At 45.5% G+C, this 25,010-nt stretch overlaps 1 protein-coding gene across 3 annotated transcripts in view; it reads right to left on the reverse strand.

The window, feature by feature from the left end:
* LOC147110556 (tektin-3-like) overlaps positions 1 to 25,010 on the reverse strand; it is an 83,100-nt gene that overhangs the window by 26,578 nt on the left and 31,512 nt on the right. For all 3 annotated transcript variants that reach the window (XM_086000627.1, XM_086000628.1, XM_086000629.1), the window contains exon 6: positions 13,730 to 13,952. In XM_086000627.1, the coding sequence (XP_085856753.1) occupies positions 13,730 to 13,952 (223 nt within the window). The remainder of the gene's footprint in view (positions 1 to 13,729; positions 13,953 to 25,010) is intronic.

The raw sequence follows: 25,010 nt of genomic DNA on the forward strand, positions 1-25,010 counted from the left end.
AATAAAGATTGGGACATACACATGGGTTAAAGTAGATTAAGGTAGAAGCTGAAATATCAAACAAACTTTCAAAAAAAATTAAAAACTTGTAATTCTTAATCATATTAATGGAAAAATTTGACATTCCACAAATATATAATTAGCTTTTCAGGGCCAGAATGGTTGTTCAGCAGTCAGTATGCTGTTTAAAAAAAGGTACATCTCTTACAACAAGGCTTAAAGTTTTAGGGGGGTTTTAACAGGGATATTCCATCGTAAAAGTGGAAGTTATCGCCCTTGTAGCAACTGATTGCCGGCTCTGGGGAGTTCCACAGCGCAGCTTGTGGCGGAGCAGGGAATGACTGACCCTAACTTCAGGATTTCTGCATTTATCTGCACATGCGCTAAATCCTGACGTTACGGTCAGTTTCAGAAGGGTAATGACGGCGAACGCCAACAGTCCGCAACATCCAGGCCAATATAAAGATGCATTTAACACAATAGAAAGCACAGGTCACTTCCATTTTTTAAAGATATAATGCATCAGTGTGAAAATAGAAAACCATACTCACGCCAGGTGGTAATCTGGTGGTGCCCGTTAAAGAACCCACCTGATTTCTGTTCCATTCATTTCAATGGAATGAAAATCAAATGGGTTCTATAAAGTACGTGCGATCTACCCAGGCAGATTATCGTCAGGGCGACAAAGGTGAAAATCTACCATCACATGTCATCAATCCGCCTTTGAACACAAGAACATAAGAAACTGGAGCAGGAGTAGGCCATACGGCCCCTCAAGCCTGCTCCGCAATTCAATAAAATCATTGCTGAACTTCGACCTCAACTCCACTTTCCCGCCCTGTCCCCATATCCCTTGATTCTCTTGGTGTCCAAAAATCGATCAATCTCCGTCTTTAATATACTCAACGACTGAGCATCCACAGCCCTCTGGGGTAGAGAATTCCAAAGATTCACAACCCTCTGAGTGAAGAAGTTTCTCCTCATCTCAGTCCTAAATGGCTGACCCCTTATCCTGAAACTATGGCCCCTACAGTTCTACACTCTACTGCTGGGGGAAATGTCTCTCAGCAGCTATCCTGTCAAACCCTCTGAATTTTATACATTTCATTGAGATCACCTCTCATTCTTCGAAACTCCAGAGAGGCTCATTCCACACAACCTCTCCTCACAGGATAACCCTCTCATCCAGGAATCAATCTAGTGAACCTTCGTTGCACCCACTTCTAAGGCAAGTATATCCGAGGTGCAGACATTGTGGAGCATCGGGGAGGGGGAGAGTTACCTGGACACTTTGATCCAGGAGGCAGTCACGCCACTTAGTTTAGGTTCAATCACATAAACCTAAAAACTGTACTATCGAAATTCCACCAGAATGTTTCCTGCCCCACAAGAGGGGAGAACACGCTGGATCAAGTCTACACGAGCATTGTAGACGCTTATAAGGCCATTCCCTGCCCCCACCTTGGGAAGTCTGACCACCTCTCCCTGTTTCTAGCCCCGGCATACAAACCGCTCATCAAAAGAGGGAGAACATCAGTGAGAGCAGTGAAAGTATGGCCAGAGGGGGCAGTATCCAAGCTTCAGGATTGCTTCGAACGCACTGATTGGGGCATGTTTGCCCATAATGACATCGAGGAATACGCATCCACAGTGCTATTCTACATCAACAGCTGCGTCGAGGTCGTCACGACCCATAAAAATATCAGGACATGCCCCAACCAGAAACCCTGGATGAACGGAGAGGTCCACTCACTGTTGAAAGCACGCGACGCAGCATTTAAATCTGGCAACGCGGCGGCTTACAGTGCAGCTAGGACCAACCTGAAAAAGGGGATCAGGACTGCCAAAAGGAAACAGACACTGTGGATAGAGGATCACTTCCGCAACAACTCGGACCCCCGGCGCATGTGGCAAGGCATCCAGTCCATCACTGACTACAAGGGCAAAAACACCAGCCCCCCGGTTAGCGATGCCTCCCTTCCGGAGGAGCTTAACAACTTCTACGCTCGCTTCGACAGGGACAACAGGGAGCCGGCTACCAAAGCCTTGCCACCCCCGGAAGACCAGGTGCTCACTCTGTCGACCTCCGATGTAAGGGGTGTTCTACGCGGAGTGAACACACGTAAGGCTGCTGGACCGGATAGCATCCCTGGACGGGTACTCAAGGAATGTGCTGATCAGCTGGCTGATGTCTTCAACGCCATCTTCAATCTGTCATTGGCCCAGGCAGTAGTCCCTACATGCTTCAAGACCGCTACCATTATTCCTGTGCCAAAACAAACAGCTGTGACGTGCCTGAACGACTATCGACCTGTCGCACTCACACCCATCATAATGAAGTGTTTCGAGAGACTGGTCCTGGCTCACATCAAAGCCAGTGTTCCCGCCTCTCTTGACCAACACCAGTTTGCCTATCGTGCAAACAGATCAACGGAGGATGCAATCACAACTGCTCTACACTCGGCACTGAATCACTTAGATGGTAAGGAGACCTACATCAGAATGCTGTTCATAGACTACAGCTCAGCATTCAACACTATCATCCCCAACAAGCTGGCCACCAAACTCCAAACTCTTGGCCTGAACACTTCCCTCTGCAACTGGACCCTGGACTTCCTAACAAACAGACCCCAGTCTGTCAAATTAGGTAACCACACCTCCCCCCCCCCCGACCCTGAACACGGGGGCCCCACCTCTACTCCCTCTTCACCCACGACTGTGTGGCTGTTCATGGTTCCAACACCATCATCAAGTTTGCGGATGATACCACGGTAGTAGGCCAGATCACCAACAACGATGAGTCAGCCTACAGGGAGGAGGTCCAGCATCTCGTGAAGTGGTGCGCCGATAACAACCTGGCCCTTAACATCAAGAAAACCAAAGAAATCATTGTGGACTTCAGGAAGTCTAAAGGCAGAAGTCACACCCCCATCCACATCAATGGGGCTGTGGCGGAAAGGGTGGACAGCTTTAAGTTCCTCGGAGTCCACATCACGGAAGACCTCTCCTGGTCCCTCAATACCTCCTCTCTGGTGAAGAAGGCCCAGCAGCGCCTTTATTTCCTAAGGAGGCTGAAGGGATGTAACCTGTCACCCCTGATCCTCTCTAACTTTTACCGCTGCACTATAGAGAGCATCCTGACAAACTGTATCACAGTATGGTATGGCAGCTGTAGCTACTATGACCGGAAAGCCCTGCAGCGGGTAGTCAAAACTGCCCAACGCATTACCGGCACCCGGCTACCGACCATAGAGCACATATACCAGAAACGCTGTCTACAGAGGTCACGGTCCATCATCAAAGACCCTACCCACCCCAGCCACAGTCTGTTCGCCCTCCTGCCATCTGGGAGACGCTACAGATGCATTTGCACCCGTACGACCAGATTTAGGAACAGCTTCTTTCCCAGGGCTGTCATCCTACTGAACTCCACAAATAAACTCTAAAGCCTGCACATCTGCCAATGCACTTTATTATGGTTATGTTTATGTTAATGTATTACAAGACAAATGTATGTTGAATGTTTAAATGTCTTAATCTAAATGTACACTCTCGGGAGCCGCAAGCCTACATTTCGTTGTACTGCACTTGTGCACTAACAATGACAATAAAAGTTGATTTGATTTGATTTTGATTTGTTGTGGTAAAGGTTTGGTTAGTGGTCAAGGACAGGAGGGTGTAACTGCAAGTCAAGCAGGTAAGGGGTCCCCAGGTGCAGTGCTGGAAGAGCCTCGGCCGTTGCCCTTATCCAACAGATACGAGGTCCTTGCTGCCTGTGTGGATGAGGGCAAAGTCTGCAGGGTGGATGAGCAAACTGACCACAGCACCGTGGTACAGGAGGCCATTCATGTGGAGGGATTGAAAAAGAATGTATTAGTGGTAGGGGACAGTATAGTCAGGGGGATAGATACTTTTCTCTGCAGCCACGACTGGGAGTTCCGAAGGCTGTGTTGCCTGCCCGGTGCCAGGGTTAAGGATATCTCCTCGCAACTGGAGAAGAATTTGGAGTGGGAAGGGGAGGATCCAGTTGTCGTGGTCCACGTAGGAACCACTGGCATAGGTAGAACTAGGAATGAGGTTCTGCTGAGAGAGTTTGAGAAGCTAGCGTCAAAATTAAAATACAGAACCTCACAGGTAATAATCTCTGGTATGTTACCTGAGCCACGGGCAAATTTGCATAGAGACAAACAGATTAGAAGGTTAAATGCGTGGGTCACAGAGCAGTGTGGGAGGAAGGGGTTTCGCTTCATGGGGCACTGGCACCAGTACTGTGGAAAGAGGGAGCTGTTCTGTTGGTATGGGCTCCACTTAAACCGGGTTGGGACCAGTATCCTGGTGAATCGAATAACTAGGGCGGTAGATGGGACTTTAAATTATTGAAGGGAGGATTAGGGAAAGGGTGAATTTAAAATCAGAAACAGGAATGTCAAGGCTATAGAGCAGAGTAGCGTTTTGGGTAAAAATAAGCAGAGTGGGTCAGGAAGAGACAGAGGAGGAAAAATTCGGTTGCTTTGCACCTCCCATTGGCGCCCTAAGAGGGGGCTAATGGGGCGCAAAGCAACTAGCGCCTGGGCGTGGCGATGTTTGCGCCACTCGTGAAATTGGCCAGACATTTTGCGGCAGCACTAAACACTACCACTACGATCTCCTGCGCCCGCAGATTGTGATGTCAGTCAAGCGTGCAATGCCCCGGTAGTGCCCCGGACCGGATATTGAGTGGTGCCCCCTGCCTTACTGCCTGCTGTTAGCAACGACAGGTTGAGGGGAACGTTTTGCAGTTGGGAAGGGACTGGGGGAGCGCTATTTAAAGGCGACCGCTTCCTGCCTTTTTTTGTCGGCGACATTTTTGCACCACGCATTCTGAGAGAGAGAGAGAGAGAGAGAGAGAGACTTCTGGAGATAGTCAAAGCTGTGTTGAGGAGTTTTGGGTACTGAGCAGCACTTTGCAGGTTCATTTTGATTTGATCTTCCTTGCATTGATTTAGAAGAGACTAGGGGGGGCTGCACTCTGAGCTCTTTCCCTGGGCCTCTCCATAGTTTTTTCCAGCAGATTTGATGTACAGGTCTCTCCCGGCCGAGATTCAAGACTGCAATAAGCAGGGTGTGGATGGAGAGCAAGATCGACCCTCCCCTTTAAGAACTGGCCAGCACCAGTGTGTCTGTGTTCCATTGCTGACTGACATCACACGAGCTTCGCTAGTGCTCTGAGGTAGCACCTCGCTCCTCGGCGTTAGCGCCTTGAGAGGTGTGTAGCGCCTGATTTAGCACTCCAATCATCTCCAGGGGCGATAGAAGCCAAGTTTGGAGTCGGAGGCGATAATTAGCGCCAGGCGCTAAACTTTGCGCCCGGACGATAATTGCGTCCCAAACGGGGCGATACCAAATTTCTCCCCTTTAGCAAAGGTAATAGGGCATTAGTGACTAAGGCAACATCGGGGGAAAATAGAAAACAGTTAAAGCTAAAGGCACTATATCTGAATGCGCGAAGCATTCACAACAAAGTAGATGAATTAACAGTACAGCTAGAAATAAATGGGTTTAATCTAATAGCCATTACAGAGACGTGGTTGCAGAGTGACCAAGGATGGGAACTAAAAAAGGTTGGGAGCTGAAAGTTAACATGCAGGTACAGCAAGCAATTAGGAAAGCAAATGATATGTTGGCCTTTATTACAAGAGGATTTGAGTATAAGAATAAAGACGTCTTACTGCAATTATATAGGGACCTGGTGAGACCACACCTGGAGTATTGTGTGCAGTTTTGGTCTCCTTACCTAAGGAAGGATATACTTGCCACAGAGGGAGTGCAACGAAGGTTCACCAGACTGGTTCCTGGGATGGGGGGATTGTCCTATGAGGAGAGATTGAGTAGACTAGACTATATTCTCTAGAGTTTAGAAGAATGAGAGGTGAGCTCATTGAAACATACAAAATTCTTACAGGGCTTGACAGGGTAGATGCAGGGAGGATGTTTCCCCTGGCTGGGGAGTCTCGAACCAGGGGTCTCAGTCTCAGAATAAGGGGTCGGTCATTTAGGACTGAGAGGAGAAGAAATTTCTTCACTCAGAGGGTGGTGAATCTTTGGAATTCTCTACCCCAGAGGGCTGTGGAGGCTCAGTCAGAGTATATTCAAGACAGAGATCGAAAGATTTTTTGAATATTAAGGGAATGAAGGGATATGGGGATAGTGCAGGATAGTGGAAATGAGGTAGAAGATCAGCCATGATCTTATTGAATGGCGGAGCAGGCTGAAGGGCCAAATGGACTACTCCTGCTCCTATTTCTTATGTTCTTATGTTCTTAAATATTCCAGGATACTTGACTTTTAGAAGAGATAGGGAAAATGGAAAGGGGGAGGGGGGGTGGTAGCCCTGATAATAAAGGATGGGATAAAGAAAGTAGAGAGAAAAGACCTTAGCTCAGAAAATCAAGACGTAGAATCACTTTGGGTGGAGCTAAGAAACAACAAGGGGCAGAAAACACAGGTGGGAGTAGTTTATAGGCCCCCTAACAGTAGTTGTAGTGTCGGGCACAGTATAAATCAGGAAATTAGAGGTCCATGTTACAGGGGTAATACAATAATCATCGGAGACTTTAATTTTCATATAGACTGGGCAAACCAAATTTGTAGTAGTAGTGCGGAGGACGAGTTCAGGGAATGCATTCAAGATAGTTTTCTAGATCAGTATGTTGAGGAACCAACTAGGGAACAGGCTATTTTAGATCTAGTATTGTGCAATGAGACAGGGTTAATTAATAACCTTGTAGTAAAGGAGCCTCTGGGAGCCGTGATCACAATATGATAGAATTTTATGTTGAGTTTGAGAGTGATTTAGTTAAGTCCGAAACTAGGGTCTTAAATCTGAACGAATCAAACTATGTAGGTATGAGAGGCGAGTTGGCTAAGGTAGGTTGGGAAACTAGGTTAAAAGATATGGCAGTAGCTGAGCAATGGCAAACATTTAAAGAAATAATTCATAATTCACAACGAATATACATTCCCTTAAGGAATAAAAACCCCACAGTAAAAAATGGTCCAATCGTGGCTAACAATAGAAGTTAAAGATAGTATTAGATATAAAGGAAGAGGCTTATACTGTTGCCAACAAGAGTAGTAAGCCTGAGGATTAGGAGGATTTTAGAATTCAGCAAAGGAGGACCAAGAAATTGATTGATGATGATACAAAACTAGGTGGGAAAGTAAGTTGTGAGGAGGATGCAAAGAGGTTGCAAAGGGATATAGACAGGTTAAATGAGTGGGCAAGAGCATGGCAAATGGAATATAATGTGGAGAAATGTGAAGTTATCCACTTTGGTAGGAAAAATAGAAAAGCAGAATATTTTTTAAATGGTGAAAGATTGGGAAATGTTGGTATTCAGAGGGACCTGGGTGTCCTTGTACATAAATCACTGAAAGTTAACATGCAGGTACAGCAAGCAATTACAAGAGCAAATGGTATGTTAGCCTTTAGTACAAGAGGATAGGAGTAGAAGAGTAAAGAAGTCTTACTGTGATTATATAAGGCCTTGGTGAGACTATACCTGGAGTACTGTGTACAGTTTTAGTTTCCTTACCTAAGGAAGGATATATTTGTCTTAGAGAGAGAGAATGCAACAAAGGTTCACTAGACTGATTCCTGGAATTGGGGGTTTGTCCAATCATGAGAGATTGAGTAAACTAGGCCTATATTCCCTAGAGTTTAGAAGAATGAGAGAGGATCTCATTGGAATGTATAAAATACTTAAGGGGCTTGACAGGGTAGATGCTGGGAGGATGTTTTTCCTGGCTGGGGAGTCTAGAACTAAGGGATACAGTCTCAGAATAAGGGGTCAGCCATTTAGGACTGAGATGAGAAGTTTCTTCATTCAAAGGGTTGTGAATCTTTGGAATTCTCTACCCAGAGGGTTGTGGATGCTCAGTCGTAGAGTATATTCAAGACTGAGATCGATAGATTTTTAGATACCAAGGGAACCAATGGATATGGGGATAGTGCAGGAAGGTGGAGTTGAGGTAGAAGATCAGCCATGATCTTCTTGAATGGCGGAGCAGGTTCAAGGAGCTGTATCGCCTACTCTTGCTCCTATTTCTTATGTTCTTATATTCCTTAGGTAAGTCCCATTTCACACTGCATCTTCCTGACTCAAAATTACAAATGTGACACTACAACCCAGAAAAGATGACCGTTTCTATTGGATTTGAGGTTCAGTGCAAATGGCTGCTCTTGTACTTTGTACTCTTGAGCAGACTCTCAAACAGATATACCGCTTTCGATATTGTTGAGGGAGATGGCTTTTCGGGGGAAGGTAGCAGCAGCCAACTTCCTGGCACCATGGGTGGTTCTGCTGTACAGGATGGGAGGAAAAAGAGTGGGAGAGCTATAGTAATAGGGGATTATATTGTAAGGGGAATAGATAGGTGTTTCTGCGGCCGCAAACGAGACTCCAGGATGGTATGTTGCCTCCCTGGTGCAAGGGTCAAGGATGTCTCGGAGCAGCTGCAGGGCATTCTGGGGGGGGGGGGCGGAGGGGGGAGGGTGAACAGCCAGTTGTCGTTGTGCATATAGGTACCAACTATATAGGTAAAAACCAGGATGAGGTCCTAAAAGCTGAATATAGGGAGTTAGGAGGCAAATAAAAAAATAGGACTTCAAAAAGGTAGTAATCTCAGGATTGCTACCAGTGCCATGTGCTAGTCAGAGTAGAAATAGAAGGATATTTCAGATGAATACATGGCTAGAAGAATGGTGCAAGGGGGAGGGATTCAAATTCCTGGGACATTGGAACCGGTTTTGGGGGAGGTAGGACCAGTACAGGGAGACAGAGGAAAGGGAAACAAGGATAGAAGCAAAAGACAGGAAGGAGAAAAGCAAAAGTGGCAGTCAGAGAAATCAAGGGTTTAAATCAAACATGGCCACAGTAAATAATAATTCTAAAAGGTCCAAGAGTATTAAAAAAACAAGCCTGAAGTCTTTGTGTCTTACTGCGAGAAGCATTCGTAATAAGGGGGATGAATTAGCTGCACAAATAGATGGAAATGGATATGATATAATTGGGAGACATGGCCCCAGGGTGATCAAGGCTGGGAATTCAACATCCAGGGTATTCAATATTCAGGAAAGACAGGCAAAAAGGAAAAGGAGGTAGGGTAGCATTGCTGGTTAAAGAGGAGATTAACACAATAGTAAGGAAGGATATTAGCTCTGATGATGTGGAATCTGTATGGGTAGAGCTGAGAAATACCAAGGGGCAGAAAACGTTAGTGGGAGTTGTATACAGACCCCCAAACAGTAATGCTGAGGTTGGGGATGGCATTAAACAGGAAATTAGAGATGCGTGCAATAAGAGCACAGCAGTTATCATGGGTGACTTTAATCTACATATAGATTGGGCTAACCAAATTAGTAACAATACTGTGGAAGAGGAATTCTTGGAGTGTATACGGGATGGTTTCATGGACCAATATGTCGATGAACCAACTAGAGATCAGGCCATCTTAGACTGGGTATTATGTAATGAGAAAGGATTAATTAGCAATCTTGTTGTGTGAGGCCCCTTGGGGCAGAGCGATCATAATATGATACAATTCTTCATTAAGTTGGAGAGTGAAGTATCTGACTCAGAGACTAGGGTCCTGAATTTAAATAAAGGGAACTATGATGGTATGAGGCGTGAGTTGGGTAGGATGGATTGGGGAACGTTACTTAAAGGGTTGACGGTGGATAGGCAATGGCAAACATTTAAAGATCGTATGGATGAACTACAGAATTTGTTCATCGCTGCTTGGCATAAAAAGAAAACAAAAAGGTGACTCAACCGTGGCTAACAAGAGAAATTAGGGATAGCGTAAGATCCAAGGAGAGGACATATAAATTGGCCAGAAAAAGCAGCAAACCTGAGTATTGGGAGCAGTTTAGGATTCAGCAAAGGAGGACAAAGGGATTAATTAAGAGGGGGAAATTAGAGTATGAGAGTAAGCTTTCAGGGAACATAAAAACTGACTGTAAAAGCTTCTATAGATATGTGAAGAGAAAAAGATTGGTGAAGTCAAGCGTAGGTCCCTTGCAGTCAGAATCAGGGGAATTTACAATGGGGAACAAAGAAATGGCAGACCAATTAAATATATACTTTGGTTCTGTCTTCACAAAGGAGGGCACAAATAACCTCCCAGAGATGTCAGGGAACATAGGGTCTAATGAGAGGGAGGAACTGAATGAAATCAGTATTTGTAGGGAAATGGCGTTAGGGAAATTGACGGGATTGAAGGCCGATAAATCCCCAGGGCCTGATAATCTGCATCCTAGGTACTTAAAGAAGTGGCCCTAGAAATAGTAGATGCATTGCTGGTCATCTTCCAAAATTCTATAGACTCTGGAACAGTTCCCATGGATTGGAGGGTAGCTAATGTTACCCAACTATTCAAAAAAGGTGGTAGAGAGAAAACGGGGAATTATAGACCGGTAAGCCTGACATCAACATGGATTTACAAAAGGTAAATCGTGCTTGACTAATATACTAGAATTTTTTGAGGATGTAACTGGTAGAATAGATAAGGGAGAACCAGTGGATGTGGTGTATTTGGACTTTCAGAAGGCTTTCGATAAGGTCCCGCATAAGAGATTAGCGTGTAAAGTTAAAGCACAAGGGATTGGGGGCAAGGTACTGACTTGGATAGAGAACTGGTTGTCAGACAGGAAACAAAGAGTTGGAATAAACTGGTCTTTTTCCGAGTGACAGGCAGTGACTAGTGGGGTACCGCAGGGATCGGTGCTAGGACCCCAGCTATTCACAATATATATTAATGATCTAGACGAGGGAACTAGATGTAATATCTCCAAGTTTGCAGACGATACAAAGCTGGGTGGGCGTGTGTGCTGTGAGGAGGATGCCGAGAAACTCCAGTATGATTTGGACAGGTTGGGTGATTAGGCCAATGCATGGCAGATGCAGTACAATGTGGATAAATGCGAGGTTATCCACTTTGGTGGCAAAAACAGGAAGGCAGATTATTATCTGAACGGCAATAGATTGGGAGAGGGGGAAGTGCAACGAGACCTGGGTGTCCTTGTGCACCAGTCGCTGAAGGTAAGCATGCAGGTGCAGCAGGCGGTTAAGAAGGCAAATGGTATGTTGGCCTTCATAGCGAGAGGATTAGAGTACAGGAGCAAGGATGTCTTGCTGCAGTTGTGCAGGGCCTTGGTGAGACCACACCTTGAGTATTGTGTGCAGTTTTGGTCGCCTTATCTGAGGAAGGGTGTTCTTGCCATGGAGGGAGTGCAGCAAAGAGTCACCAGGCTGATACCTGGGATGGCAGGAATGACGTATGAGGAGAGATTGGGTCGATTGGGCTTATACTCGCTGGAGTTTAGAAGAATGAGAGGGGATCTCATTGAAACTTATAAAATTCTAACAGGACTAGACAGACTAGATGCAGGAAGGATGTTCCCGATGGCAGGGGAGTCCAGAACCAGGGGTCACAGTCGAAGGATAAGGGGTAAGCCATTTAGGATCGAGATGGAGGAGGAATTTCTTCACCCAGAGAGTGGTGAGCCTGTGGAATTCTCTACCACAGAAGGCAGTTGAGGCCAATTCATTAAATATATTCAAGAAGGAGTTAGATATATTTCTTAAGGCTAAAGGGATCAAGGGATATGGGGAGAAGGCAGGGACAGGGTACTGAGTTTGGATGATCAGCCATGATCTCATTGAATGGCGGAGCAGGCTCGAGGGGCCAAATGGCCTACTCCTGCTCCTATCTTCTATGTTTTTATGTTTTTATGACCCAGTTGTTTTCTGGCTGGTCGAAGGGACTATTACCTGAACTGAAGGAACTGCTGCACATTATAAGAACAGGACAAATAGACATTTCTCAGCTAACTTGCCATTCCAATTGGTGCAAACAAAGTGTCCTTGTTCTTCTGCATTTCATTAATATATCCACTTTAAATAAATGTTCACTGTCTTTACTATCGGTACAATTTGCCCACATGTATGACTCAAAAATTGACTGTGGACAAACTAACAGACTGGCACACCCACTACTACAGAACACTGAAATGAGCAAAATACACAGGAACAAAATCAGGCACGGTGGACAACTAAGGGCATTGTCATTACTTGCATGTGAATCGGGTAGAATAATGGCGTGCCCAAGCACACATTCCCATCATCACAATTAAAACAAATGAAACATCTGTTTAAAAGAATGATTATGAGGATAAATATTTGTCAGTGAACTGGATGAAAAAGTGCACTCTTTCCAAAATAAATAATTTAACAGCAATGCTGTGGACAGAAATATTGATTGTTTTTTGGGTTGTCTTCACTTAACACAATTCATTTACCAGGTACAGCTGATTACAGCAAGTTAATTTGGCACCAAGTACAAATGTTTATAACAGTTCAACGTCTAACACAAATCAACCTAGCCAATCCTTACAGAAGGAATAGAAGTTGTTCCTCTCAGAGAAGCAGACTAGCTGAAATGAATGGAGTGATGCACAGGGATCTGTACATGCAGTGAGTTTGTTTTAAAAAAAAATCAGAATTGCTTTTAAGGTAAACTGTATTCCCCAAAGAGAAAAAAAAATGTGCGTGCACTGGCAAAGAAACAAGAGCAACAACCCTCCCCCATACTCACCAGCCAGCATTCGAGTGAAGGGCCTCCTTAAATTTAGCAGGTTAGCCTGTAGCAGTCCCTTTAAGGACCGCTGGTTAGGTCACATGCAGCCGTGGTTTTTCTGAATGCAGCTAGCCCAACGGCAGCTGCACTCACAGGGCAAACCAATTTGGTAATGGGGCCACAAAGCAGGCGTTATGCCGCTTATTTGCATAATGAAAAGGACTAACGCCGATTTCGAGCGCAGGCCTTAGGCGCCTGTTTTGATGTCTATACCAATATGGCGGGCGGCACACTTCCGGCTCAGAATGTGTGCGTGTATGCCACCCGCCATAGTGGATGCTTTGCTGCCAGTTTTACACCTATAAAACAGGCATAGAGTCATCGCATTTCTAGGTCATGATGTTCATCCTAGCCCTGAGCTAACTCCCAGAAGTTAAAGGTGAAAGTGTCCTAATTCACTGTACCATTTAGCCGTCACAGTTGAGGTTTTTAACTGCCTGGTGATATAGAAAGAGCATATAATTTGCCTCACCCATTCAGCTATGCCAAATTTAGAAAATCAAGACTCAAGACAGGAATGTGATGAAATACTCATCACTTGCCTGGACAGGTGTAGCCCCGACAACACTCAAGACACTCAATACCATCTAGAACAGAGCAGTTTGGTTGATTGGTGTATCTGCCACCAAACTCAATATCCGTTCCCCTCCCCGCTTCCCCCACCAGCAGCGCACTGTAACTACAATACATACTATCTACAGGATGCACTGCAGCAACTCACCAAGCTTACCACAATAGTACCTCCCAGCCCCATGACCTCTGCCACCAAGAAGGACAAGAGCAGCACTGTAGTAGGAACACCATCACCTCTTCATTCCCATCCAAGTTACATCCTGGCTTGGACAGATGCCACCACCCCTTCATTATCACTTGGCCAAAATCCTGGAATTCTCTATCTGACACCATTGTGGAAGCAGCAGCACCATAAAGTCTGCAGCAGTTCAAGAAGAAGGCGGCCCACCACCACCAGCTCTGGGCAACCATGGATGGGCAATAAATGCATCCTTGCAAGCGCTGCCCACATCGCAAAAACAAATATATAATCCCTTACCTTTGCCAGGTGCATCTGTAACTTTTTCTTGGCATCTCCAATTTCAAAGATGCGGTGCGTAAATGCAAGATTGACATTGTTAAACTGTTTCCACAACTCCTCTGAAGTAGTAGCTAGAAGCTTTTCAAGCTCATCTCTCAGCCTTGATGAAGCGGCCCGCTCACACTGTGAACGCAGAATGTTGTCTTCTGTATACTTTAACCAGGACCCAGGAGTTGAGATACTAACAAGATAATAACACATTTGAATAGGTCAATACAAGTGAAAAGTGGATTCACGTAGATTTGATATTTAGGCATTTTAAAATAGGCATTATTAAAATTTACAGTATCTGCACTGAATCATGAGCTGTTATATTCTTACCCATAAAGTCCAACTCATCAGTAGACAAGTTTCACCATAGATTTGCATGTACTTGACTGAAAATGACTGCGTAGAATTGGTAGTTTGAAAACAAGCACAACACCCTGAATAAAATGTGCCACTTAATCCTATTTCTACTTAGGAACTTCTGAGTCAGAAGGCACAGTAGGAGAAAGAAATATTGTGTTCTTTGTGGTAAAGAAATGTAAGTTTACAATCAGTATTCCTCCACAACCACGGCCAGTGGTTCAAAACATTAAAAAGGAGGCAGGCGTGTTCGTCCAAATAGCCTCTTTAACTCTTCCTGTGTAACATATCACAGAAAAATGTGCTTGTGCACTTAGATCGATCACTTATACTTTGTTTATGAATCAAGCCAAACTATAAGAATAGGACATGGAACCTACTCATATCGGATGATCATTTCCACATTTTATTTATAGATCAAAGATGCAAGGATGGTAAGGTTGGCATGAATTGATTTCCTCTTGCACAGGGTGCTTCATCTGGTATACCAGCAAAGATTGGGAACTCCCCATGTTGAGAGTTTTGGATGGTAAACGTGGAGTCTGCTACTCTGTCAGCAGGGGAGGGGAATGGATAGTGAGTAAACCAATATGTTGATGCTGGATGTCACTGCCAAATGCCTAAAAGGAGGCCAGCTGCTCTTGATTGGAAAACTATATTTAGGGCAGGAAATAGGAAATATGTAAAAAAAAAAAAATTTTTTTTATTGCATTCCCTCTGCGGTTTTCTTCAAAAACATGACACCACATGCTCGTTGTTTCTTTCATCTGCGAAGTCAAGGCCACAGACTATTCCATGGCCATTACCAACGCCGAGTCCATTTGACAAGAGGTAAACATGCAGCTTCCCAAGACAGCTATGTTAGTTTACTGCACGTTGGAACTTTCTGCTAACAGAAGCCATCCAACAAAGCCATAACTTGAAGAACTAATCAAACCCATGCCTATATGATAAACAAGTCACACTGACAATCAGCAATGGAAGATGAACTTGAGATCGTCAAGCGGAGAAACAACCATTCTACCCATTTGTACTACTACTACAATTAGCTTTTTTTTAAAAAAAACACGTACGTTTGCTAATAGCTCTTTCCTGCACCAAGTGGTCTAATGTTTTTATTGGAGCAAAGAAGCCATTGCTGATGGAAAGATTTATCTGGTAGTAATGCTGGAGCCAGACAGACAGAGCATGGCTCAATTTTCTCCTTCCCTTTTCTGCTTTCAGTGTACAAATTCATTGCTCCAGGACAGATTCCAGAGAAAAGTGCAAAAGTAGGTCTGTACTTACTTTGCAATCCTTCTCCTGAGTCTATTCTTGTAGGAACCAGAAAACTATTGCAACAGCTATACACAAGGACCAACCCAGCCAACAAGAGATAGATTACAACTGCTTTCAGATTGTGGAAGAATCTCCATATAAGGAGCAAGGCAACAATTTAATTTATTCATTTTGTTGTTGCTAATTTTATCCCTTGTCCCTTGCTCCTTCCCTGAAGGTACTGATTCCCTCTCAGTACAATTCCATAGGCACCAGGCCCCCATTACTTCACCCAAGTGTCCATTCTTCACATGTGACTCTGGGTAGCGAGTATTGGTAGGCTATTCAATGACGAGGTTGGAACGACATCACCAGACCATGTTCTGAGCCAATGTTCATGCTTGAGCACTTCCAACAGGGATAGCAATCATAAATGGGATTCTTGGCCAGTCCAATCTAGGAATTTCCTGGTCTGTATAGCTCAGCTAGTCACACAAATGCCTTTGTTACCTCTAGACTTGCCTATTCCAATGCACTCTGGCTGGCCTCCCACATTCCACCCTACGTAAACTTGAGGTCATCCAAAACTCGGCTGCCCGTGTCCTAACTCGCACCAAGTCCCGTTCGCCCATCACCCCTGTGCTCACTGACCTACGTTTGCTCCCGGTTAAGCAGCGCCTCAATTTCAAAATTCTCATCCTTGTTTTCAAATCCCTCCCTATCTCTAATCTCCTTCAACCACCCCTCCCCGCCCCCACCACCCCCCCCCCCCCGAGATATCTGCGCTCCTCTAATTCTGCTCTCTTGAGCATCCCTGATTATAATCGCTCAACCATTGGTGGCCGTGCCTCCTGTAGTCTCTTTCCTCCTTTAAGACACTCCTTAAAACCTACCTCTTTGACCAAGCTTTTGGTCACCTGCCCTTATTTATCCTTATGTGGCTCGGTGTCAAATTTTTTGTCTTAAAATACTCCTGTGAAGCGCCTTGGGATGTTTTACTATGTTAAAGGCGCTATATAAATACAAGTTGTTGTTGTTGATTTTAATTGCAGACTTTGAACTTGACAGGTGTTCATATACTCCTGTATATTTTTGAATGTATGAGCATGGGCAGCATGGCCTTCAGTGAACTGATATGCTCGGCCAGTGAACGGGACTCCCCACCACTAGCGCAAACTCAGAAAATTAACCCCCTAAACTTTATTTTGTATACATTTTTTAATGTTTTCACCACTGGTGGATGAATACTTCACACCTGACTTCTTTCATGTAGAGGTTCAAGTATTTCAAAGTGATCTTTAGAGGGATTGTGTAGCGTTCAGAATTTAAGAGGCTGCAGCTGTTTACAATCTGTTCGTGTAGGACAGGGAATTGAGAACATGCAAGAGAAATTTTAAAAAGAGCAGAAAACACTCATTAGGAAATGTTAAAAACGGGTTAACTTTTGAACACACAAAAGCTGAGTCATAGTCACCAATCCCAGGTGAGTCATCCCCTATGTAAATATTTTCAAAGCTTGAAGCCATTAACTACTCAAAGGGGTTACACAGATGTACTTTAAAAAAAATGATTACTTAGAATAGTAATGTTATTTGGAATGTTCTAAACTCAAAATATAATTTGGGGGTCAAATCAGGTGAAGGATCTCATCGCTGAAGAACAATACAATTTCTTACTCTTGATGCCAAAAACCCCAATATTCCAAGGCATGATTCGGGGCACAGGAAATGAGGCCACGCTACAGGCATGCATGGGACTCATTTAAACAGATTAAATACTTAAATGTGGTCTGACACTAAATTTTCCAGCTTCGGGCAAGGCTCCAACCCACACAACCTGCTTGTGTACAGTTGCTGCATGGGGAACCCTGGGACCAGGCCTGCTCGAGTAGGCTTCTTAAAGGGAGATCTGTGGTTTCATTCGTCAGTATAATTCTTTGTTGTTCTTGTATTGCAGCTACGTGTCGCTCGATGCATTAGTTCCTTTTGCTGGGTAGTCTGCCAATTTTGCATTGTTCTGTTTTGTTCCTGCATATACTTCGCTTCATTGTTCTTTGTTGCCCCTGGCATTTAATATCAACCTTTTGGCTTTGCGCTCCCGGCAGAGACCCTCACCTGCTGGCAGTGGATGTCGGAATTCAAGCACACGCAACATGTAATTTTCCGATATGCAGTCGCAGCAATTGAGACTCCTTGCCAAGGAATGCAAAGTCAGCTGTTTATCCTATTAAGTTGCAGCCAGGGCCGGCCCTATGGGAGGGCGACGTGGGCAACTGCCCGGGGCGCTGTGATCACGGGGTGCCGTGGTCAAGAGGGTCTGACATTAACGGCGTCAACCTCTGCGAAGAACTTGGCTATCTCCAAAGTCTGTTTCCAACGGACTGTAGTGCTCCTCAAGATGAGCAAACTTCAAGTTTCAAGAGCAAGTTCCCAAGCACATGGATCGCACTCAGGATCCTATTAACCATGCCCATATCAGTGGCGGGCAGCGAACGGAGCTTCTCGATGTTGAAGCTTATAAAAACTTATTTGCGATCGACCATGGAAGATGAGAGGCTGGCCATCCTGTCTATCAAGAATGATGTGGCTCAAAATATCTTGGTGAACAAAGCTTATTTGTTATTGCTATTTATTACTTTAGTTTGTCACTTAGCTATAATGTTATTTTTATGACTTACTGTATATCATTCATTATTTAAATTATTAAAAAAAGTTTTGAGGTTACAGCTTTATTTCTGAAATTTTCACTAATACTACTACATACTTAAACTCAAAGAAAGGGCACCAAGTTACAAGTTTGCCCAGAGCGCCATTTTCCCTAAGGCCGGCCCTGGTTGCAGCATACAAAGTGGAGCATTGGCATTCCTTTAGAGATTCTGAATGTGCTGCATGATGTGGTTGAGGAAGAGGAGTTCACTACAAGCTAACAAATGCAAGGAAAACAGCACTTGGGATGGTTTGTAACCTGCATTTACTGACCCCTCCACACCTACCTGGGTATGGCAGAGGAGATCTGACTTTGTTGCCTCTGCTTCACAAGATATTCTGACACATAGTTTTACCATCTGCTGCAGGATGGCCAGCAGACAACATCATGTAGTGTATGTACTTTGCAGAAGGAACTATATTCTGCAGCCCCTGTATACTGCAGTACCAGTCGTGACCACCCCTGTATATAAGCCTGTGCAGTAACTTTGCATAGTAGTTCCAGTTTTGTCTCCACTCAGTAAACACCTGTTGTAACCAGCTCCTGCAGTCCGTGTCTCAATTACACATGGACATAATACTGGCGACGAGCAGCTCCGAACTTACCTACAGTCTGCACCACCTCATGGGGATCCATCCCTGAAGCGAAGTTGTCAGAGGTCGAGGCCAGAAGGAAGAAGGAACGAAAGAAAAAAAAACAAACAGCAGAAATGAGCGTCGACCGTGGGCAACCGCCTCTGATTCATCGGATTTGAAGATTGCAGGAGAGGCTGTCGAGAGCGGGGCTTGGTTATCCTGTCTATCATGTTCCAGCTAATCGGGCTGGTGACAGGTAGTACACTGATCCTTCCTGGGCTGCGGCGGGCTAGAGCTCGATTGGGTGGCTTTTCAACGGGGCCGAGCAGTGTTGTCGGGAAGAGGAAAGAGAGAGGGTGGAGCACACAGGGCGCGGCCGGTGCTACGAGGCCGGGCAGCGTACAGACTCGAGAAGAGGGAGGAAAGTGTCCCGTAGGGTTTGCTCTGATGACGAGAAAATAAAAGAAATTAGAAGCGCAGAAAGCCGCGAGGAGCTGCAGTTTGCCATGGGGACCGCGGAGAGCGGCGTTAGCAGCAGCGCGGGGGGGAAGTGCGTGAAGACCATAGGGCGTCGCCATCAAGGCATAAAAACACCAGCAACAGCGCTAGCAGCAGCGGGGAAGACAGAAAGCGCGGGAGGCGCCATCTTAAGCCAGCGGGGAAGAAGGCAAAGCGCGGGAGGCGCCATTTTGTTAAATCGGGGAAGAAGGCAAAGCGCGGGAGGCGCCATCTTAGATTTCCAAGATGCCGAAAACTGGCAATATCACTGCCTTCGATAATGCAATAGAAGACTGGACCACGTATGTGGAAAGAGTCGAGGTATATTGCAAGGCAAACGAAGTAGCCGATGAGAAAAAGGCATCGGTACTACTAAACTTAATGGGCGCAAGTACGTACGGCCTATTGCGGAACCTGATCACTCCAGCCAAACCGATGGCGAAGAGTTTTAACGAAATTGTTGCTATCCTACAGGAACACCTAAATCCTACACCGCGGCTGATAGCAGAAAGATTTAAATTCCACAGGAGAAATCAGCATAAAGATGAGAGCAATGCTGATTACCTTACGGAACTACGCAAGCTATCAAAGCACTGCCAGTTCGGAACAGGACTGACAGATACTCTACGGGACAAATTTGTCTGTGGACTCCTGAGTGAAGGAACCCAGAAGAGGTTACTCTCAGAGAAAGAGCGGACGCTGGATAAGGCTTTCAGCTTGGCAGTATCGTACGAAGCAGCAGCAAGGGGAGCTGCGGAAATACAGCAAAAGCCACAGGAATACGGCACCCATGAAATGACACGGGGATTTGAAAAATGTTATCGCTGCGGCAGAACAACCCATGACCAGAAGGACTGCTGGTCCAAGGACAAAATATGCAGGCAATGCGGAAAGATGGGACACATTGCACGAGTTTGCAGGTCTGGAAAGAAGACTAACGACAACAAAAAGGCTACTAAGGAACAGTACAGGAAAGTACAAAAGATGACAGACAGTAGTTCCGAAGACCAGAAGAGCGATAGTGAATCTGGGAACAAGAGACTAAGCTGTCTCAAACTTCACAATGTAATCGCGAAAGAGGATCACCGAACCATTTGGGTCACCCTCACAATAGCAGGGTCCCAAGTCAAAATGGAATTGGATACAGGATCAGCCCTGACCGTCATGAATCGACGAGACTACGAGCGGCTATTCTCACACATACCCTTGAAAGAGACATCCATTGTCTTGAAGACATATACGGGGCAGAAAGTATACCCCAGAGGGAAAATAAGGGTGCCTGTCGAATACAACGGCAAAGAAATACAGAAATTGTATCTGTACATACTGCAAGATGGTGGACCACCGTTATTGGGACGTGAATGGATCAGAAAGATAAGTTTAGACTGGCACTCCATTCAGGCACTGACTGTGGCTGGTAAAAAGGATGACGATGTCACACCTGGACGGTTGTCAGAAATCTTAGCTAACGCTAAAGAGGTATTTCATTAAGAACTGTGAACTCTTAAAGGCGTAACCGCCTCAATAAAAATAGAAGAGAATGCAATCCCCAAGTTTTTCAAAGCAAGACCGGTACCGTATGCAATTCGCCCAGCTGTCGAGGCAGAGCTGGAGAATCTGGAGAATGTAGGCGTGTTATCTAAGGTAGACTGGAGCGAGTGGGCAACACCCATCGTTCCTGTCATGAAAAAAACGTTAAACAATAAGTCTGAGGAGCCAAGGAAGGTTCGCATCTGTGGGGACTTCAAGGTGACGGTGAACCCAGTCCTTCACACAGTACAGTATCCTCTTCCGAGGATAGAAGATATTTTCGCCTCACTATCTGGAGGGAAGCGTTTACAAAAATTGACCTAGCACAAGCATATTTGCAGATGGAGGTTGAAGAGTCCTCTAGGAAGTATCTCACGATAAACACTCACAAAGGTCTTTACCAGTATAATCGACTGGTATTCGAAGTAGCATCAGCTCCGGCAATATGGCAAAGAGCGATGGAACAAGTCCTGCAAGGGATTCCGGGGACCCAGTGTTACTTGAACGACATCCTAGTGACAGGTGAAAATGACAGTGAACACCTTGCCAACCTAGAGCAGGTGCTCACTAGACTAAGAGAACACGGGCTACGAGCCAATCGCCCCAAGTGCAAGTTTTTTAAGAAACAGATATCGTATTGTGGCCATGTGATTGACGAAGAGGGGTTACATAAGTCCCCTGACAAAATTGAAACGGTAATTAAGGCTCCAGCGCCTGAAAATGTGTCGCAACTGAGGTCATTCCTAGGATTGGTGAATTACTACCATAAGTTTTTGCCGAATTTGTCCACAATTCTGCACCCACTGAACGCCCTACTACAAACTGGAGTAGCTTGGAAATGGAGCGATGAATGTAAGCGGGCCTTTCAGAAGAGTAAAGACCTAATCACTTCAAGAGAAGTATTGGCTCACTACAACCCATCACTACCGATAAGACTGGCGTGTGATGCGTCTCCCTACGGCATTGGAGTGGTACTGTCACATAAACTCCTTGATGGTTCAGAGAGGCCGATAGCTTTTGCGTCACGCTCGTTAACTTCAGCCGAGCGTAACTACGCCCAGATTGACAGAGAGGCCCTCAGCCTGATGTGGGGGGTGAAGAAGTTCAATCACTACCTGCACGGTCAGAAATGTACTCTACTAACTGATCATCAACCTCTTGTCTCCATTTTCAACCCTCAGAAGGGCGTCCCAATAATGACAGCACAACGGCTAGAGGTGGTCCCTTTCCCTAGGGGCACACCAATATGACATCGAGTACAAAGGAACTAAACAGCATGGGAATGCTGATGGATTGTCGCGCCTACCGTTGCCGACGGTGGAAGAAGCACCTGCAGTGGGTCCTGTGGAGATATTCCACTCGACCATAGTCGAATGTCTACCTGTGACGAATGCAAACATAGAAAAGGAAACACGCAATGACCCGACACTCTCCAGGGTCTATGATTTAACGGTGAAGGGATGGCCAGCACATGGCGAACCACTGTTGCCAGCATTCTCGCCAAGAAGAGAACAGCTGTCAGTGTGCCGAGGAACCTTGATGTGTGGATCCAGAGTAGTAATTCCACCCAAATTGAAGGATAGAGTGCTCAATGAGCTTCATGAGGGTCATCTGGGAGGGGTAAAAATGAAGAACTTAGCCAGAGCGTTTGTGTGGTGGCCGGGAATCGATAGAGAAATCGAAGAGATGACCAAGAGCTGTACAGGATGCCAGAAGGTCCAAAACGCCCCACCACAAGCCCCTCTACATCCATGGGAGTGGCCCTCATCTCCATGGCAAAGGGTGCACATTGATTTTGCTGGTCCATTTATGGACTCAATGTTTTTAATTGCGGTGGATGCACAAAGTGGCCAGAGGTAATAAAAATGTCCTCAACCACCACAGGAAAAACTATCACAGTCTTACGAACCATATTCGCCAGGAATGGGCTGCCTGAACAGATTTGCTCCGACAATGGACCACAGTTTGTGTCTGAAGAGTTCCGGAGGTTCTTAAAGAACAATGGTGTTAAGCATTACACATCCGCCCCATATCATCCAGCCACCAATGGATTGGCTGAGAGGTTCGTTCAAACATTCAAGAAGGCTATCAAGGCAATGTGTAATGAAGACATACCCCTACAACACAAGGTGGATAACTTCTTGTTTGCCTACCGGAATGCGACACATGCGGTTACCAACCAAACTCCAGCCATGATGTTCTTCAATCGAAGACTAAGATGCCGCTTGGATTTGGTTAAGCCAAACATCAGAAGAGATGTGGAGAACAGGCAGTTTCAGAATATGAATGAAAGGCCAACCAGGAGTTTCAAGATAGGTCAACCAGTTTTGGCCCGGGAGTACCGCACAGAGAAATGGCAGCCAGGAACGATCTGCACACGGCAAGGACCTCTAATGTATACCGTGGACGTTGGAGAGAGCATTGTAAGACGCCATGCTGACCAGATTCTAGAGTCACTGGAAAACGTCAATTCCACACCACGATCTGATACACCTGGTGATGAAGCCGAAGTACCAATTGCATCTACCTCAGAATCGGTGATATTGGAAGCAGACGAACCAAACAACGACGTTGATCCCGAATCAGCTTTGCCAGAAGAACCGGATACCCCAAAGAGGCGTTATCCAGACAGAATCAGGAAGCCTCCTCAAAGACTGAACTTATAATTGCTTAACTTCAGCTAATGTATCTAGCAACTGTAATTGTAAATATGTTATCTAATTATTAATCGAATGTTATGTACTGTTTAGCTAAAAAGGGAGGAATTGTAGTGTATGTACTTTGCAGAAGGAACTATATTCTGCAGCCCCTGTATACTGCAGTACTAGTAGTGACCACCCCTGTATATAAGCCTGTGTAGTAACTTTGCATAGTCGTTCCAGTTTTGTCTCCACTCAGTAAACACCTGTTGTAACCAGCTCCTGCAGTCCTTGTCTCAATTACACACGGACATAATACATCTGAAACGGGATGGCTCTTTCCAAAGAAGAAGGATTCCACACATGAAGCTTTCATGACAACAGATCTTACCAAATCATATCAGGCAGTTTGCAGTGCACACATGTCTGATGCATCAGACACAGCTTTTACAAGAGGCAAGTTCATCTGGAAAGGAGGCATCAACTGGACAGATTATAGCGAGGTAGAAATGAGTTGTTGCCCGGTTTCGGGCGTGAAGGTGGCGACGTGGCCACAATGTCTGCCCAAACTGGGAAGTCCAAAGGCAGGCCAAAAATTGGGCCCCGGTCCTCAACTAAATAATCTGGGCAAGCAGCCTCTCACAATTCCACATGAACGAATTGCAGCAGCAGTGGCCTCAGGTGAGATCTGGAGTGGGGGGGGGGGGGGGCGAAGACAGCGGGAGGGAGGGCCAATGGCGGCCGTCAGGAGTGCTCTGGAGCTGGGAGGGGCACTCCTGCTTCTCCTACTCCACATGAATTTTTTTGAAATTACACTAAAATTCACCTCTTCGGTGGCGGCCGATTCCTAGGCTGCATCCACGCCGGGTGAAGCCTGGAGACCAATTTCCCGAAGTGTCCCAACACAGGTGATGGGCTCCTCATTGACAAATGTAAAGGGCCTTGCGCCTGTTTTAAGCAGCTGCCACGGATCTTTCAGGTGTGCTTGGGACGAAGGATGTTGGTCTCCAAAATTGGGCCTCGTTGTGCCCGTTTTACGCCCATAACACCCACGTTGGCATCACAGTTCTGCTCATCATCTCTATGGCCTACCTGAACAAAAACGGTTTTTATTCAAATAATATTCAGGTGCTATCTAACCACAGAATTATCATCATGCACATTAATGGGCATTGACAGAGAACAAAAAGTATGCCCTCATTTTGTGACAGTCAACAGCGACCACATGTGTAGCAGAAGAAACACTGGGGGAATTCCTCTTCGGAGACCAGGGCTAAACTCTGCATCCTTGATTGGCAATTCCATTGAGAAACCTTCGAACAGTGGTGGAGTGCCTCTGACTGGAAGCCTGAGCGTTTGGTTACCATTCCAGGTATGCCACTCCACCTGCAAGAGTGCCATCTAGCATTGGCACAATGAAAAAAGAATGTGCCAAGTGGTATTGGCTTGACAGTGCTTGAAATGGCAGAGAGTGAGAGAGTTCCCAATTTAGGTTTGTGCCATTGTTGGCATGCGCCACGTGAAAGAGAGGAGCACACTTACTTTAGGCTTCTGCCTGAAACTCGGAAAATCCTTCCTCAGTTTGCAGGCAGGTACAAGTGACCTGGGTGTGACTGCATTGACCTCGCGGATGATGTCCCTCCATGCAGATCTGCACCAGTATTTTTACTGAAGAACAGTCGTCAG

This window comes from Somniosus microcephalus, chromosome 11, assembly GCF_052327205.1.
Source record: "Somniosus microcephalus isolate GS21.2 chromosome 11, FLI_Smic_1.0, whole genome shotgun sequence".
In the NCBI taxonomy this organism is placed as follows: Eukaryota; Metazoa; Chordata; class Chondrichthyes; order Squaliformes; family Somniosidae; genus Somniosus; species Somniosus microcephalus.